The 19,395-nt window shown below is 30.9% G+C and overlaps 2 protein-coding genes across 2 annotated transcripts; both read left to right on the top strand.

Moving 5' to 3' along the window:
- Nucleotides 1-1,087: 1,087 nt before the first annotated feature.
- Nucleotides 1,088-2,902, top strand: LOC134709320 (uncharacterized). Its single transcript, XM_063569488.1, has one exon. The coding sequence runs from the start codon at nucleotides 1,120-1,122 to the stop codon at nucleotides 2,824-2,826; it is 1,707 nt and encodes a 568-aa protein (XP_063425558.1). The 5' UTR covers nucleotides 1,088-1,119; the 3' UTR covers nucleotides 2,827-2,902.
- An 8,667-nt stretch (nucleotides 2,903-11,569) lies between these two features.
- On the top strand, nucleotides 11,570-13,279 carry LOC134710575 (uncharacterized). The gene has a single exon (XM_063570951.1). The coding sequence runs from the start codon at nucleotides 11,570-11,572 to the stop codon at nucleotides 13,277-13,279; it is 1,710 nt and encodes a 569-aa protein (XP_063427021.1).
- The last annotated feature ends 6,116 nt before the right edge of the window (nucleotides 13,280-19,395 follow it).

The raw sequence follows: 19,395 nt of genomic DNA, 5'->3' as shown, positions 1-19,395 counted from the left end.
AAAATCTTATTTATTCTTTTATTTATTTATTTTTTTTTTTTTGGGGGGGGGGGACACGTCATGTATGCACCAACCCTTTATTGTTTGTGGTTGGCATGATTTCTTTTTCTTTAGGTAATTGATGTTTTCCAACTTTATGAAAATAAAAAAGAAACTATTCATGTTAACTGTGTTACTGATCTTTTGAAATGTTTAAAAAAAAACGCATGAGCCTCCTACAAAATAGTTTGTGCCTTACCGCCCATAACTCCTGTAAAGGGTCATCTAATGGTTTTATTGACATTTTTGTAGATCTTGTATTGCTTGTTTTTTAAGCTGTTTAAGGTTTTAAACCCTTCTATTATTGTTTTCAAGATATGAGGCAAACACGAACACACAAATGATCATCATTGAAGGACAATAACTCCTTTAAGGAATCATCAAATGGTTTCTGTCAGATTGTTAGTTTCCTGAATTGTAAGTGTATTTTATTTGGCTTTAAGTCAAAATCATTTAGGGCAATCAGTTGGTTGAAATTGTTCATTAATATCTGTGGTTACATTTTTTGTAGCTACGAGGATCACAAGATACCAATTGTTCCAATTGTTTCACATGGCCTATAGGTCAAAGTTAGCTAAAATTCTACTTCATTTCTTATTTTTATTTCATAAGAAGTGAGATGTCATTAGTTATCAGTTTTTGGACAATTTGATGCTTAAAATTATTTAAATGGTAAAATTCAACATAGTTTAACTATTTATGGACTTTCAGTAAAACAAGGGATACATGGAAAATAAAACTGTCATGTGATGACTTATTGATGTCATCTTTAATATTTGTTTTCTCTCTCTTCCTTTTCTTCTGTTTTGTGTTGTTTGTTTTTGAAGGTTTTATTTGGAGAAGGGAAGATCTAAAAGCAAATAAAACTAAAAAGAGGTTAACACTAGAAGAAAATTACCCAATATTTATCTTTAAACTGTACAGTATGTAACAGTATATGACCTCCATTTAAATCTCACATTAAATACACATAAATATATCTTGCACCTTGACCTTCAAACAAGGAAGTAATTTACCTGTAACTTATAGAAACATTTATATCCAGCAAGTACATGAAGGACTTTCTGAGATTATTAAGAAATGGCATTTTCACAACCCACAGATGAAGCCCAGACACCAGCAGTATGTCAGCTCTGTGAAGAGTCCTCAGATATAAGATGGAAATGCATAAACTGTGATGTATTTATGTGTCAACTTTGTACAACAAAGATTCATACAAAACTTAAATCAACAGATCAACATGAATTGATAAATTTAAAAGACTTTGGAAGTGAAGATGTTGCAAAGGCAATACGTAAGGTGGATCTTAGAACCATGCCATGTACAAATCATAGTGATCAAATATGCTGTGCATTCTGTACAGATTGTGACCAACCAGTTTGCGTGGACTGTTTAATAGATTCCCATAAAAAACATGAGTGTACAAAACTGAATGAAGTTTATGATATGGCTATTTCTGAAATGACGGCCTTACAAAATAAACTTGAATCTAGTCAAGAGATTTTAAGAAATGAAAAGGAAAGACTAGAAAAACTGCTTCTGGATGGCGATAAAAATTATCAAGAAATAAAAGATGAAATTCTGTTAACTGAGAAAGAAATGACAGAAACCATATCAAAATATGCAAAACAACTTCTAGATGACCTTGATGCAATATGGAAACCGACAGAAAATATGATCAACACAGAATTGTCTGACATACAGAAAAATAACGAGGACTTATTAAAGAGCGAAGGGAGTTTAAAGAAAGTCTTTCACTCTCACCAGGCTTTGGAAATTTTCTCTTCAAGAAAAATGCTGGATAAGAAATTGCCAACGAAATCAGTGGAAACAATCAACTGCAACATTCTTAAAACAACATTTGTTTCTGGAAAAATATTTAAAAAGCAAAATATAGGAAAAAAAGTATTTGGTGATTTATATGAAGTTCCAGATTTACAACTAGTCAGAGAATATCATAGTGACATTATAAACATATGGAACATTCTTAACTGTGATAGCAATGAAGCATTTATTGCAAGCTATACTGGGGGGAAACTACAAAAAGTTATATTTGAAGGAAATAACATTAAAGTAGAAGAAGACTTCAGTATGAGTGTATTAAATATGGCAAAACTAGGTAATAATGGAATTCTTTTGTCAACAGGAGAAAGTGATCTACAAGTGTATTCAATTGATAAACAGTTCAAATTATTTAAGTCATTTTCACCTTTAAAATCCATAAGTGTTCACGTTTCAAAAAACAATAGAATATTTGTTGGGTTGGTTGAAGACTTTCCTTTTACATACCCAGCTACCGAAGACAGCGTGAGAAGAGTTGTGGTTCTTAATCAGGACGGTGACATGCAACATATCTATGAGTATGACAAAGATAATCAGAGATTGTTTACATCACCATGGAAAATCATAACCTTAAATGATACTATTTATATCATTGATAGAATGAAAAAAAACTTCGAAGGAAGGATAATGGGATTAGACTATGGGGGAAAACTGCTGTGGACTTATAATGGTTACGATACCAAGTTATATTCAGGAAAATTTTATCCTATTGACATCTGCACAAACTCCTCTGGTATGATTTTAGTGGCAGATAAGGACAATAATGCTGTACATGTATTAAATTCTACTGGGGAATTTATTGTATGTAAGGTTGTAAAATCTATAGGGATTGATTTACCAATTAGTCTTGATATTGACAAAAATGGAATTTTGTGGATAGGCTGCAATACACGGAAAGCTGAAAAAGATAGTAAGGCAAAAATATTTGCTGTAAAACTTGTTTAGATTGTTTTTTAATGTAAATATTATTTAATTATGAATTATAATACAAGAACATTTTATATACACATTCACAATTAGAATTCAGAAACATATTTCTAATCGTGAAAACATGCATTGAAAAATATTAAAAAAATCATTATTCTATTGATTGATAGTACATGACGCACATTTTTATTTTCTTATAGAAGAAAGTTACTTATTATAAATTATCAAGCTAATAATTATCTATTGCTTAATATCGAACATGTCATGTAATACAGGGATCACTATTGCATTAACTTTAGTTTTGTATTTTGTGGTGTTTTTTTTTTTAATTTCTGTAATGTTTCTAAACGTAACAATCTTTTTTATTCTGTGATTAGAAAAATCCGCTTTTTATTTCGATCGTTAGGTCCTTTCAGTTTTTGGTAACAGATTTTCACGAACCATGAAGACTTTAACCACTGATATGTTTTACATTAGTAACAGATATGACTCTTCAAGGTTTCCCTGTCGAAAAGGAGAGTTGTTAATACTTAGCTGAATTGATGAGAACGTTTAAGGTAATCCAGTTCTTCCCTTCTAATAAATGCTGATTGATCCAGATCCAATAGCAGAACATTAAAAGGAGTCAACTGGTTATTACTATCATTTTGTTTCTTGCAGATCTTGCAGCGTGCAGATCATTTTCGCTATTCCAAAAATCCGTCTGTCACATGTCCAATGTCATTGACTTCATTTTCATGTTCAGTGACTACTTGAAAAAAAGTTGAGATTTTTTTTAATGTTAAAATCTGTCTTATTATAAGTAATAAGATAACTATATTTGGTATGTGCGTACCTTGCAAGGCCCTCATGCCCGTCAGACAGTTTTCACTTGAACTCGACCTCATTTCATGGATCAGTGAACAAGGTTAGGTTTTGGTGGTCAAGTCCATATCTCAGATACGATAAGCAATAGGTCCAGTTTATTCGGTGTATGGAAGGACTGCAAGGTGTACATGTCCAACTGGCAGGTGTCATCTGACCCTGACCTCATTTTCATGGTTCAGTGGTTATAGTTAAGTTTTTTGTATTTAGGTCTGTTTTTCTTATACTGTATGCAATAGGTCAATTATATTTGGTGTATGGAATGATTGAAAGGTGTACATGTCTAGCTGGCAGGTGTCATTTGACCTTGACCTCATTTTCACGGTTCATTACACAGTATTACGTTTTTTCGTTTTGGTCCGTTTTTCTTAAACCATAAGCAATAGACCAACTATATTTGTTGTATGGAAGAATTGTTAGCTGTACATGCCTGCCTGGCGTGGTTCATCTGACCTTGAATTCATTTTCATGGTTCATTGGTCAATGTTTAGTTTCCTTGGTTAATATGAAATTGATGTGACAGTGGTAATAAAGCTTTATATTTTGGACTATCAACAAAATGTCAATGACTAGTAAAGGAGGCAAGACATTTCAGCGTGTGCACTCTTGTTATCCATTTATATTTTAGTTTTAAAGATAATTGCACTTCTAGAGAATAGTTACGAAAGAATTCACACAGGGCTCTACTTAATGTAAATAGATAAAACGTGAAATGACTTGAGAATTAATCTGGATTATCATATTTCAATATAGCATAAATGCTAATGAATTAGAAAAGCAATATGTGCGTATATTATTTGCGATATTCCACTTTTCTATAGGGTTATGTTACACAGTAAAGCATTGAACTAGCACGACAGAGAAATGATTTCCATGGTCCTTCTGTGGGATATATTTTTGTTTAGTCATATCTGAATAAAAATTGCTAAAAATCCATGTTATGTGGACTCTGTTGGATAGTTATTGATTATTCAATATAAGCTGCATCATTGTAGTATTGTAGTTTATAAAATGATAAAAAAAACCATGTACCTTTTAACTGCTCTGCACATATTGAATGCTACCTAAACATATCCAAACTTTTGGTATATTAAACATCATTGCTTTTTAGATGAAACAGCTTTTTTCAAGAAATGTTGCCTTATCTAAACTTGTCGGAGTTCTATCAGCAGTTTTGGTTTCAATATAAAAAAAAGAGATGTGGTATGATTGCCAATGAGACAACTTTCTACAAGAGACCAAAATGACACACAAATTAACAACTATAGGTCACCATACGGCCTTCAACAATGAGTAAAGCTCACATCGTATAGTCAGCTATAAAAGGTCCCGAAATGACAGATAAAACTTCATAAAAAAGAGATTAAATACACTACTGGAAAGAAAGTAGTATAGGTTGTGTTGTAAGCAGTGTATACTAAGGATGCAGTGTGATAAAACAACAAAGCATGGAATACAGAAGTAGAAATTTATTTTAATAAGCTAATACAAAAGAAATTGTTGTTATACAAAATATCACAGTTAATGAGACACAATGTTCGAAAAATAAAACATATCATAGTCCTCAAAATATAAAAATATACTCAGTCAGGTATTTGATTTGCTGTCATGCTAAATTTTGATCTGGTGAACCCTAACAGGTGTCTGTAAACCTTAAATTATCTAGTCATATTCATGTTACCTTTTTATTTTTTGTTAATTGATTTTTTTTTATCAAATAAGCTAAAACAAACAAATATTCCTTAATTTGTCTGGTCAGAATGGTTATTTTTATAAATTGGTGTTTATTATTTCGCTTCTGGCTGTAGTTGTGGGTGTTAAAAAACAATGTCAAACCTAACAGACATTAGGGAAATCTTGATATTTAAGCAATATCTTTTTAAGTCTACAATATCATAGTAATGCATTGTTAATGATAATGCATGTTTTGTAATTACTGTGTCATTTGGTCATAGTTGTCTAATTGGTAATAATACCACATTTTCTTTTTTATATGAATTGTCCGTTATAAACATCTATGTATCTGTGTTTTCTTTGATTCAAATATAATGAATCACAATATTTGGTCATCTTATTTCAAATGTTATCCTTATGTTACCCCTGGCTTTGATTCGCTAGATCTTTATGCATTATACAAATAAGTTATATCAAATGTGAGACCTGATTTTAAAATGTTTGTCTACGCTGTAAGCATGGTAAGATCAGAATTAACACACACACATAATGAATTAGAAAGACACTTTAGCTTAAAACTCAATGTAAACAGAACATACTGAAATAACACACTTATAGAGATGTATGTATAAATACAATGTTCTCAGTAGAGAATTTGACAATGTAAAATTAGATAAAAGAAGTAATATTTAACACTCATATTTACCACAAAATATAAATAAGATTAACAAAACATGTATGTTATGTATTTAATAGTAAGGTACATGTTTTATATCAGTAGCAGCAATTAATCTTTGCCATAAGCAATTTATTTGGTCTTGTTCAGTAGAGTATGTATTCCCCGATTTAGGGCATAATTGTTGCAACTCCCCTTTACTCCCAAACAGGAGTTTTTGACACTATCACATGACACAATTTCGATTATATATTAATAAACCATTAATAACTGAAAAAATCATCATTATACCAAACATGCTGTGTAAAGCATTAAAACTTATTGAATGAATTTATTATTACTCTTTGCTAAATGTTAGATTTGATTTGAAATTTGGATGTTTCCGACCTGCGATACAGTCGGAAACCCAGTTGAAATAGAACAAAAGAATCGAAGCTCTTTGTTAGAGAAGGCGATAATTGTGTACTGTATTGTTTACTATAGTGACAACATTTTTAAAAGTAAATAGAAACAAACATAATTACAATTTTCTTCTCAATTACAAGCTGTTTTATTTTAAAAACACCATTTGCATAAGTTTTCAATTTATCTAATACATAGTTAAGCAGAACAATTACATTTTAAGACGACGACATGGGTATCTTTCAAGTTGGATGAAGAAAATGCATAACCTCCGATTTTTTGGAAAAAATTACCACGGACGGAAAACATATCAATCTATCAGTTTAAAAATTTTCGTGTCTGCCCTTCCATTATGTGACTGAAGAAAAAATTCCCCCAAATAGGTAACAAAAAGTAAAATCACAAAAATACTGAACTCAGAGGAAAATCAATTTGGAAAGTCCATAGTCACATGGCAAAATCAAAAAACAAAACGCATCAAAAACGAATGGACAAGAACTGTCATATTCCTGACTTGGTACAGGCATTTTCAAATGTAGAAAATGGTGAATTAAACCTGGTTCTATAGCGCTAACCCTCTCACTTTAATTTAACAATTGTACCGAAAAGAGAAAATCGAGTGCACATTTTTATGTTATGACGTGTTTGAGTTGAATATTTTGTCTTGATATCGTACAAAGTAAGAATATTGCATACATCGTCTCGCTTCAGATTCTATCTTTTTTATATATCAAAGCTACAGATTGACTTTATAACACCAAAAAATAACAGTACTAAAAGAAGAAATATATGGGTCAAGTGAAATACCGGTCTAATGAGTCGCAAAAACAGAGAAGGTGTGTTCGAATAGCTATATTTTTACTGAAAGTACTTGACGAAAGCCTTTCAAGTTGGATGATGAAAATGCATATCTTTGAAAAATTATATTGTGTTTAGGGTTTATAGTCTTTATACACTAAAAAAGTCTAGTCTGCCCTTCCACGAAATATTTAATTAGATTTTTTTTTTTATTTTTATGAATTTTCGAAAATTCCACCTGACAACCGATCAGACAATTGTTTTAAGTTGAATCAATGCAGACAAGATCATTCACTGAGGCTCATTAGCTAGTTGATACATTTGTCTTTTAAAATACAACTGACATATAAGGATCGTAATGGTTCAATATGGATGAATTTATCGGTTTCCATGAGCAAAATTGGTAGCGCGTCATCCCTACAATGGCTTCCATTTCTACGATTGTGAAAATGAACTGGCGTAATGGGGAGATAATTCTGACGAAGTAGAATCCTGAATGCGATAGGAAAACTGAAATTCCTACTCAATTAAGATTAGAGTCGTGTGCACCCGCAATAGCAGGGTTAGAACTCACAACTTCAGTGTTGACTGGCTAGTGATTACAGTAGTAACTACTTAGACCACTCGGCTACCGAGGCTTCTACGAGATGTTTGAAAACATATCATTCCTGGTGCCGAAATGAAATATCATTGATATAGTAAATTATTCTGTAAATTAACTGTTTATAAAATGGCTTTTTTTTTAATATATTTCCTGTTGAACAAACTTGTGTGCCAGTAGCATGGGATGTTAAAGTTTCTCTTGATTGCTGAATCATTAAGCTGAAGATAAAGAATTGTTAAATCAAGAATTTGGGTTTCACACTTCAGTATCATTCCATCAGTATCATAGAAAATGGAGAATAAAACTGAACACGTAAGATTTCTTTTGGTTACCTGTTTTTGACATTTTACCTATTGTGTCTGTTTGTTTTGTTCACTCATCATTGTCAGTATAATAAAAAAAACAAGGTTTAATTCGCCTTTTTCTACTTAGGTAAATGCCTGTACCAATTATTCTTTGAGTTCAGTATTTTTGTGATTTTACTTTTTATAGATCATTGCCACCTCATTTAGAAACATTCTTTGATATTTGTTTATATTCAAATTGAAAAACCAAATTGAACAGGGGAAAACATCAAGATGTTGTGTTTATTACAATGAAACTTTTAATAAATAAAGGCAAAAGTAGTATATCGCTGTTCAAAATTCATAAATCGATAGAGAAAAAAACAAAACCGGGTTACACACTAAACCTGGGGGTAACGTATCAAATATAAAAGAACTACGACACAACACCGAAATGTTACACACACAGTAACGAACTATAATCATTAACAATGGCTATTTGACTGACTTGGTACAGGGCATTTTATGAAAAAATGGTGGGTTGCACCTGGTTTTGTGGCATGCCAAACCTCCCGCTTTAATGGCAGTGTAAATTATAACATTAAAATGACAACATTACAGGACAGGGTAACGATAAATAAAAAGATAAATGGGGAAAAATTTAGGACAGAGAAACAAACGAATAATAGCTATCAACAGTTAACAGGTAAAAAAATATGTTTATACGCTAGACGCGCGCTACGTCCACACAAAACTATGCTCAGATGTAAAAAGTTTGAAAGCTTTAACAACTACAAAGTGAAAGATCGCCGAGGACCAAAAGTTCCAAAAAGTTGTGAGGCCAGGGTTTTCCGCCTGAGATAAAAACATTATTATAACCAAGAATAATACATAGTTTTGCAAACAGTTAATTTTATAAAATGACTATATAATAGATATACATGATCAAACTGAAGTGGTGAGAAGTAGTAATTAGATAATTAATTGTATTAACCAGCTTTGTGGGTGTTTCTTCTGATCAAACTGCAAACCAAATATATCGTGTAAATTTCGTTGAAACAAAATTAAATCCACCAAATGAACTGGATGAGTAGTTATCCCCAACACAACACAAGAATATATTATTAACAGAATAAAACTTTTTTAAACATCATTATATCATCAATCATATGAAAAATAATGTATATTGATAAATATATACATGTAAGAGCATAAGCTTTGGACTCCTTTATAAAAATCACAAGACAGCAATGTATTTGGCATATTTAACGACTTTTCATTGACATACATTGTACTTAAGGATTAAATTAATATAAACTCGTTTATCCTTTTTATGTCTTATATATTGTCTCTAAGTATTTTCCATTTAAACATTATACTTTGTTGATTAAACCTTTATTCGTGTTTCAACCTGATTAGGGGCTATTACATATTCAGATTTTTTTCTTGGCAATTTTTGACTCTTCAGACATCTGATACAGTTGGAAACCACTGCTAATTCTGAAAAAAATAGTTGGATGTCTAGTATGATGTTTAACAATGTCTTTAAAATACATTAAATCACAATTCCTACCTGACTACTGATCATTAAATTGTGTCAGTCAAACTTGATTTTTTTGCAGATCTTGTATTCCTGATAATAGTTTTATAATTATAAGATAAAAAGACGGGATCTAAAAAACATTTCTTTTCTCAATGCAAACACTTTTTCCAATTTTATAGTTTGTAGTTGACAGACGCTTACTTGTTTAAAGTCATAAGAAACGAGTGACCGGATAAAAATAAAGTTATTCCAATTCTTGAACCAATGCATACAAACATCATAAACTTAGTCTCCTGTGCACGAATTTATCATTTTTTTTCTCGCATAAATATCGTATAATCGTCATTTTTTTCAATCGGTCAGTATTGTTGTGAAAATATGGAAGGTAATATAAGTTCGTGTTTTGAAGCCGAAGTTTTAAGAGTTTTACCTGTTTGTCAACAATCAACAAAAAATCAACAAAAAGCATGGACATTGAGACCGTGTTTAACATGTAAATTCAGATAATAGTTTATTTTAAGGACATCCATGCGTATTGCGAGCACCGGAATTTTACGAGATGGGTCACAATGAGGTGACTTTGCATACGGAAATAATGTCGGGGGAATAGCTTCCTGGAAGGTAGCAATTAAAATAAAGTAAACTTCTTCTAATTATGAACAAATTAAAGAATTTTCTTCAGAAAAAAGTATATGTACATCAGTTTTATAATGAAAACTTCCCATTGAGTTATAAAAAAACATACGCATAATTTTTTTCAATTTGAGGTTTCTTATGACTTATAAGAGTAAAATGTATAATGACTAAGCTATTTATACACTTGAAAATAAAAATAAATGAAAAAATAGATAAATAGATAAATAGAATTACAAAACTGAAATAATGTAATGTTGTTATCCATTAATTTCTCTGGTTTTCTTTTTTCCTTATGTCTTTCTCTGCATTTACTGTTTGTTGTTTATTTTTTTAAAGGGAAAATGTTTAAAAGTAGTGAAGAAATAAACAATATCAGGAAATTCCCGAACCATTATCTACAAACTATGCAGTCTGTTCCAATATATGTCCTACATTAGATATCTAGTTTATCGTTCTATTTAAATCTCACATTATTAACCCATGAATATTTCTTGCAATGTGTGTGTATTGGCTTTCATTTTTTGGTGGTTTGTTTTGTATATGCCACTCTTTGTATTTCTTTTGTTCTTATTACGTGACTCTGTACTTTAAAAGATCCCGTCAGTATTATTTTGGTCTATTATATGTCATTATGATATATTTCTATTATGAATTACTATATACGTTGAACCACAAACGTCAAAATCATTCAATCGCGTAGTGGAATTAACTATTTTTGGATTCTCATAAATTCTACCTATAACTTTTGGACTAGTTTAAATATCGGTCTATTTCTGTAATTTGTTCTTACATACTTTTGATTTTTTAACTCTGTATGCTTACACTGCCTATGTAAATTTTAAAACTGTTTGTATGCACATTGAACGACAAATTATAAAATTGTTTTGCGATGATGACTGATGTACCCATATTTTGACTATTTTATTAAATGTGACTGTTTATTTAACGCATCATGTAAATATAACGGAATTTGATGAGACTGTTATAAAAGAGAGAGGGTTAGCGCTATAGAACCAGGTTTAATCCACCATTTTCTACATTTGAAAATGCCTGTACCAAGTCAGGAATATGACAGTTCTTGTCTATTCGTTTTGTATGCGTTTTGTTATTTGATTTTGCCATGTGATTATGGACTTTCCGTATTGATTTTCCTCTGAGTTCAGTATTTTTGTGATTTTACTTTTTGCACCTTGACCTTCTACAATTCTAAAAAGGAAGTAAATTACCTGTAACTTAAAGATACAGTTATATGTATATAAGTACATCGAGGACTTTAAGAAATGGCATTTTCACAACCTACAGATGAAACCCAGACACCAGCAGTATGCCAGCTATGTGAAGAGTCCTCAGATATAAAATGGAAATGCATAAACTGTGATGTATTCATGTGTCAACTTTGTACAACAAAGATTCATACAAAACTTAAATCAACAGATCAACATGAATTAATTAATTTAAAAGACTTTGGAAGTGAAGATGTTGCAAAGGCAATACGAAAGGTGGATCTTAGAACCATGCCATGTACAGATCATAGTGATCAAATATGCTGTGCATTCTGTACAGATTGTGACCAACCAGTTTGCATAGATTGTTTGATAGACTCCCATAAAAAACATGAGTATACAAAACTCAATGAAGTTTATGATACTGCTATTTATGAAATGAAGGTATTACAAAATAAACTTGAAAGTTGTCTTCAGTTTTATGGTAATGAAAAGGAAAGACTTGAAAAACTACTACTAGATGGTGATAAAAAATTTAAAGAAATAAAAGATCAAATTCTGCTAACTGAGAAGGAAATTAAAGAGACAGTATCAAAATATGCCAAAGAACTGTTACAGGAACTTGAATCAAAATGGAAGCCTACCGAAAATAAGATCAAAACAGAACTCTCTGTCACAGACAAGACCAAAGAAGACTTAAAAGCAAGGGAAAACAGTTTGAAGAAAACCCTGCAGTCTCATCAAGCTTCAGAAATGTTTTCTTCAAGAAAAAGGCTGGACAAGACTTTGGCAAAACACTTTCAGGAAGAAATTAAGTGTGACATTCTTAAAACAAAATTTCTTCCTGGAAACACATATGGAAAACATAACACAAGAAGTTCAATATTTGGTGACCTATGTGCAGTTCCAGATTTCGAACTAGTCCAAAGCTATCAAAGTGATTTTTCAAATGTGCTAGACATACTTAACTTTGATTGCAATTTCACATTAATTACATGCTATAATAAGAGTAAACTACAAAAAGTCAAATTTGAAAAAAATAATATCAAAGTGGAGAAAGACTTCAGTATCGGAGTTATTAATATGGCGATAACAAAGAATGATGAAATACTTTTGGCAACAGGGGAAAGTGATATAAAGGTGTATTCCAAAGATAAACAATTCAAATCATACAAATCTTTTTCTCCCTTAAAGGCAATTAGTGTTTATGTTTCCAAAAACAATAAAATATTTGTTGGGTTGGCTGAATGCTCTCCTGTCACATATCCAGCTACAGAAGACAGTGTAAGAAGAGTTGTTGTTCTTAATCTGGACGGTGATCTTCAGCATACATTCGAGTATGGCAAAGACAGTCAAAGGTTGTTCACAGAGCCACGGAGAATTATATCCTTGAATGACAATATATATATCATTGATAGGGTAAATGATCAGCGGGAAGGGAGGGTCATAGTGACAGACTATGGGGGACAACTCTTGTGGACTTATAAAGGTTGTGATAACAATGTAAATAAAGGTAAATTTTATCCTACTGACATAACACCAACCTCTTTTGACATGATATTAGTTTCAGATCAATTAAATCATGCTATACATGTAATAAATATTGCTGGGGAGGTTATTTTATGTAAGGATATAAAATCCTTAGGGATTGAATTACCTCTTTGTCTTAGTGTTGACAAAGATGACACTTTGTGGATTGGTTGTAATAGATGGGCAGATGACAAAGACAGCAAAGCTAAGATATTTGCTGTTAAACTGGTTAAATAAAATAAAGGTCTTAATGTACACAGTTACTAAAATATTGTTTCAATTGTTATGCATGATGGTTTTGTCTCTTCAATATTCAAAGTTATCGAGGTGTTTATTTGCTGTATCCTTTCATATATGATGTTGATTTATAAATAAAAATAAAGTTGTTGTCCTATGAATTGTTATTTCAACAGTCATCTTCTTGGTCAAGGTATTTAATCTTTTGTCAGTTCTATTGTCCGTTGAATAAATACAATTATACCTAATGTTCACTGTGTAGTTTATTGACTGGGACATATAAATTTCTTCTAGGAGAAATCCATCGCTCATTGCTTAATTTACTCGAGTAAAAAAAAAGTTCTTTTAAGTTGATGAAAATACATGAAATATTACTAACAGAACTGCTTGTGTTGTTGTATTTGTTCAATATAAATAATATATTTCTGTTTAATATAACATTGTTTTAATCATAACAAAAGATATCTGAATTTTTATTATGATTTAATACATTATAGAAGGCTTTCTTTAAAACAACGTCATTTTCCAGTTTTTATTTGTTAAACAAAAAAAAAAGACTTTCAAAAGGAATAATGTTGGTTTTTTCTTTTTCAGAAATCAACTTTTAATGCTTGAATAAGTGTTTATATTAAACATATGAAAATATAGTATTTATATTGAATAGATACAACATAAGTACAAACTCCATACTTTGTCTAATTAGGTGGGTCAAGAGGACATACTTAGAATATATCTGTTGTCAACTGTGAAACAGATGTTCTATAATGCTAAACCATCTCATAATGGCACCTGTAAAATTTATAAAGAGAAGATTTTAACCACTCGAAACTGTTGGTATAATAGCTTACTCGTGCATGCCAACCCTCTATCATGGAAATCATGATAGGAAACTAAAACCCTGGAATATGATATCAACTGCCAGATAATATATATGCCATATGGGATGTTGCTACATAGATGTTGACAGTTCACCATTAGAAAGATGAAATAATTTTTTTTGTGATGAATGTATACAAAAAGATGTGGTATGACTACCAATGTTAAACTTTTCAAACGAGAAAACTAATGTCCTGAAGTTTTTTTATAACAATATCACATTCATTGCATGCTATATTGAGAAAAATCTACAAAGAAAAATTTAAAGAAAATAACATCAAAGTAGAAAAAGACCTCAGTATTAATGGACGTATTATGGCCAAATTAAAGGATGATCAAATTATTTTAGCAAAAAAGAGAAAGTTGTATTAAGCAGATAAACAATTCAAATCGTTCAAGTCATTTGTTCTCCTTTAAAATCCATAAGTGTTTCCCTGGACAGAGATATATTGGTCGGATTGGTTGGTTGACATCCAGTAAATATCAAGCTACAGAAGACTGCGTTAGGAAGTTGTGTTTCTTAATCAGGAGGAGGATGACATTCAACATACATATGAGTATGACAGAGTTACTTACACATCCTTAACATTACCAAGGAAAATGTTAACATTAAATGCCAATATTTATGTAATTGATTATGTAAATGAACAGTGGGAAGGCAGAGTCTTGGGATTTGACTGTGGAGGGAAACTGCGGTGGATATACAATTGTTGTGATATCAATCTAGATACAGGAAAATTTATCCTAACAACTTATCAACAACTTCTTCATTGTCAATTTTTAGATGTAAGTGTATATCAAGATAGGAGGCCGACTTAACCATATGTTGGTCATTTTTATAAATTTCCTGCTTACAAAACTTTGAATTGATCGAAAAAAATAAGGATTTTCTTATCCCAGGCATAGATTACCTTAGCCGTATTTGGCACAACCTTTTGGAATTTTGGATTCTCAATGCTCTTCAACTTCGTACTTGTTTGGCTTTATAAATATTTTGATATGAGCGGCACTGATGAGTCTTGTGTAGACGAAACGTGTGTTTGGCGTGCTAAATTATAATCCTGGTAACTATTTAACCATGTTACTTTTTTTTGTAACTGTATCTGTTAATGAAACAACAAAACATGAATTAAAAAAGTATAAATCTATTTTAATAAGCTATTAAATTCAAAGGTAAATGGTGTTATACAAAATATCACAGTTAATGAGACACAATGTTCGAAAAATAAAACATGTTATGGTCCTCAAAATATAAAATATACACTCAATCTGGTAAATCAGGTATTTAGTTTGCTGGTGTGATAAACAATGATCTGGTGAACCCTTAAAAGCTTCTGATAACCTTAAATTGTCTGCTCAGAATACATTTTTTTAATAGATTTGTGTTATAATTTTGCTCTTGTTATGGTTGTATTTGGGAGTGTTAAAAATAAGACACAAAAGTTGAACCTAGCTGACATTTGGCTAAATGAAGAAGGTCACCAACAGGTCTTCAATGTAGCGAAAAATTCCTGCACCCGGAGGCGTCCTTCAGCTGGCCCCTAAACAAATATATACTAGTTCAGTGATAATGAACGCCATACTAAAAGATTGTATGACTAAAATGTGAGAATAAATGATTCGTATATGAAAGTTTATGATGAATTGCTTAGATTAAACAAGGATTCTTTGACAATTTTCTATGATTTTTAAAATGAATCTCCTTATTTAGTAATCTTATTTTCATAATTTTTTTTTTATCTTTAATGTTACCCCTGGTTTTGGTTCATCAGGTCTTTATACATCACATCAATAAGTGGAGCAAATGCTTGACCAGATTTAAATAAGCTTGTTCACACTGCAAAATCATTATTTGCAAAATATGCATTAGAAAAACTCGATAATAAAAACTCAGAAAATACTGACATAACAGGCTAATATAATAAATACAATGATCCCTGTAAAGAATTTGACAATGTAAAGTCAGATAAAAGAAGAATTATGTCAACACTAATATAAACAAAACATAGTAAAAATAAGATTAATATAACTTTATTTATTGCATAGCAATATAATATTTCCCACAGAAAGTAACCAAAAGTTAGCATGCAATAAATTCCAATATTGCTCTAGTTCAATAAATCTTCAAATTCATGACGTCATCAACAATAAAATCTTAGTTTAACCAATTTTTACTTTCAAATATTATATTGCTATACAATAAAATGGTTATTGCATGAATAATGGTGAATATTGTCCTCGTAGAACATAAATTGCACTCACAAGCTCGTGCAATATAAATATCTACTTGAAACAATATTCATGCAATAACCCTATAGTATTACATAGTATAAGGTAAAATCACAAAAAATATTAACTCAGAGAGGAAAATACGAATCCCAAAGTGTTTAATCAAATGGCAAAATCAAAGGATAAAACACATCAAACGTATGGACAACACTGTCATATTCCTGACTTGGTACAGGCATTTTCAAATTTAAATAGAAAACAGTGGATTGAACCTGATTTGAAAGTACTACATGTTTTATATCAGTAACAACAATTTATTATTATCATAAGCAGTTTTTTTTCCCTACATATGAGTTTATGTTTTTTTTCCTATTGGGGACAGAATTGTAGTCCTCTTTTACTCAAACATGATTTTAAGACACTTCGCATGACACAATCCCAATTACATATGAATAGCCCATTACTTACTAGAAAATTTATCTTTTTATTAAACATACGTGTCAAGAATTTCAAGAAGTTCATTCTTACACTTAGCCAAGTTTTCAAACATTCTATTGTTGGTGCTGAAATGAAATATCACTGATAAGGTCACTTTTTGAAAATTTTCTGTTTATATAATGTTCATTTATTAAAAATATTGTATTTTATACCTTTAAGTAGAGATGGACATATCAAAATTAGTTAAAGAGTTTACAAATATGGGGTTTAAAGTCATATGAAAAGAGTGACCGGTGAAAAATAATGTTAATCCAATTTTATAATGTATAATCGTCAAAAAAATATTTCAATTGGTCAGTGTTATGGAAGCTAATTAATGATCGTGTTTTGGGGCCGAAATTTAACTATCGTCACCCGTTTGTAAACAATTAACACATAAGCATGGATATTCAGTACAATAAGATATAGTTTATCTTGTTGACGGAGCGATGTTTGCGTTTGGTTTTCAATGGGCACTTGTGTATTGCGATCACTGTTTTTTTTACAAAAAAGGTCATGCTGCATACTGAAAACATGGGCAAATTGTTTGCTGGAAGCAAGCATTTAAAATAAAGTAAACTTCATGAAAATTTAAACAAATTATAGAATTTTCTTGAGAAAAAAGTATATTACACAAGTTTTATAATAAAAACTAGCCATCTAGTTATAAAAAACATAAGCATACTTTTTTTTAATTTGAAATTTCAAATGACTTAAATATGCTCTTCAATTTGGAATTGGATTTGGCCTTACAACTACTTTTGTTTTTGTGCCAATTAATAGTCCTATGTTGACAAAACAGACGTATGGGATATTAAAATATAAACCTACGTATCATTGATGAGTTTTTAGTTTAAACATATTTATTTATAGTGGATTGGGAAACAAGTTTTGCAACTTATATTAATCCTTTTCCACTTTGCGGGTGCAAGTGCTGCTTTGTAGCGGCATTAGCCTACTCTTTTTTGAAATCTACAAGGGTGTCTTTAACGTGCAAGAGATATGGCTCTCTCTTAACACGGGTCAGCCATTTATCGTCCCCGTCCGACGGACTATCATCGTTTCCTCAAGACCATGCTCGTAAATGGTGTCAAGGGAGAGCCGAAAATTGAGTTCCTGAAATTTTCATCCCAAATGGGAATCGAACAAGGAACCTTTGTGTTAGTAGTCCGATGCACTAACCACTACACCACGGCTCTGAGTTTTTGCAACCCTAAATGATAGCTGGGACTAGAATTCTGTTTAATTCATAAAGTAAAACATGAAAAATCATTGGTTGCCTAATAAATATCATGAAATTTCGATAGAATCTTCTTGAAAAATACAGGAAAAGGTCACAAATTCATACTCACAAGCCAACATTAAATAAAATCAAAGTCGGAATTGATCACTAATATCATTCATCAAGGAAAAATTACATTTTTTTTGGTGAAAAAAGTAATGGTACACAATAGCATTTTATGTGAAAGGTTCTCATAAAAGTTTCAATAAATCCTATTACCTGGGAATATGCCTTTAATTTTCACTTAAGGGGCCCAACGGACAAAATGTCAAAATTTGTTTAGATCATATGAAATTAGTCTGTTTAAAGTTACAGGCCCACCCAAATTTTCAGTAGCATTGGCTTCTGTGCTCCTGGGCCCTGTGAAGTTTATACCATGAATTATAAAATTAATAAGGTGTTAAGAATAAATTGCTGAAACAAAATAGGTATCCCCAAGATCAGGCATTGAAAATGTCCCTGCTTTGCTTCAGAAAACGATAAAAATAGTTTGGTCAAAATATAAAGAAGTGAGTGGCATCATATGGTTAAGATTTTCTGTTACAGTAGGACATTGATATGAAATTATCCATGTCTTACAAAATAAATTAAAAAAAGAAGAAGAAATGCGGATGAAAAAATAAAATAGGTGAAAATGTTTGTCAATGTTTCAGGAACAATTATGGTTACTAAAGTGGAACAGAGAATAGATAATCATATTCTTCATCACTATATAAAATCCATTTCAGAAAAATAGGAGCATGATAATAAATTTTGGGACATCAAAAATCAAGGGCTTGAAATTTGAATTGGCACTGGAAATAGGGCAATCAGGATTGAGGTAGACATTTAGCCTCACAAAAGGCTGCCTTTTGACTGACACCTTATTGTTTAACTTCTATGGTTCTCTTACTTGAAAGTTTAGTATTTTCAAAAATGTGAGGAATCAGAATTAAGTCCAAATTCAGTTCAGATGGCTATTATTGATAAATCATTAAAGGAAATGGATTTTTTAAGAATTCAAAATTATTACAGATTCAAAAAATTCCTTGTGTAACACATGGTAAAAATTTGTTCTATTCTTACTTATAACTTACAGATACTTTTATAAGAACACAATCAATACAATTCTTGAATCATACATGAGGGGGAAGACCAGCATAAGATAGATAAGAAATTATTAACAATAGTGAAGATAACAAATCATCCATAAAATGATAGCAAATACTAATAAATATTTCTTTTTCAAAAACGTTAATATAGCAAAATAAAA

The sequence above is a fragment of the Mytilus trossulus genome, chromosome 3 (assembly GCF_036588685.1).
Source record: "Mytilus trossulus isolate FHL-02 chromosome 3, PNRI_Mtr1.1.1.hap1, whole genome shotgun sequence".
Classification (NCBI taxonomy): Eukaryota; Metazoa; Mollusca; class Bivalvia; order Mytilida; family Mytilidae; genus Mytilus; species Mytilus trossulus.
The sequence above is the reverse complement of the archived record's forward strand: the minus strand, read 5'-3'. Positions and strand labels throughout refer to the sequence as shown.

Excerpts from the sequence above, each read along its gene's own strand:
- LOC134709320 (XM_063569488.1), top strand. The coding sequence starts at position 1,120 with ATGGCATTTTCACAACCCACAGATGAAGCCCAGACACCAGCAGTATGT.
- LOC134710575 (XM_063570951.1), top strand. The coding sequence starts at position 11,570 with ATGGCATTTTCACAACCTACAGATGAAACCCAGACACCAGCAGTATGC.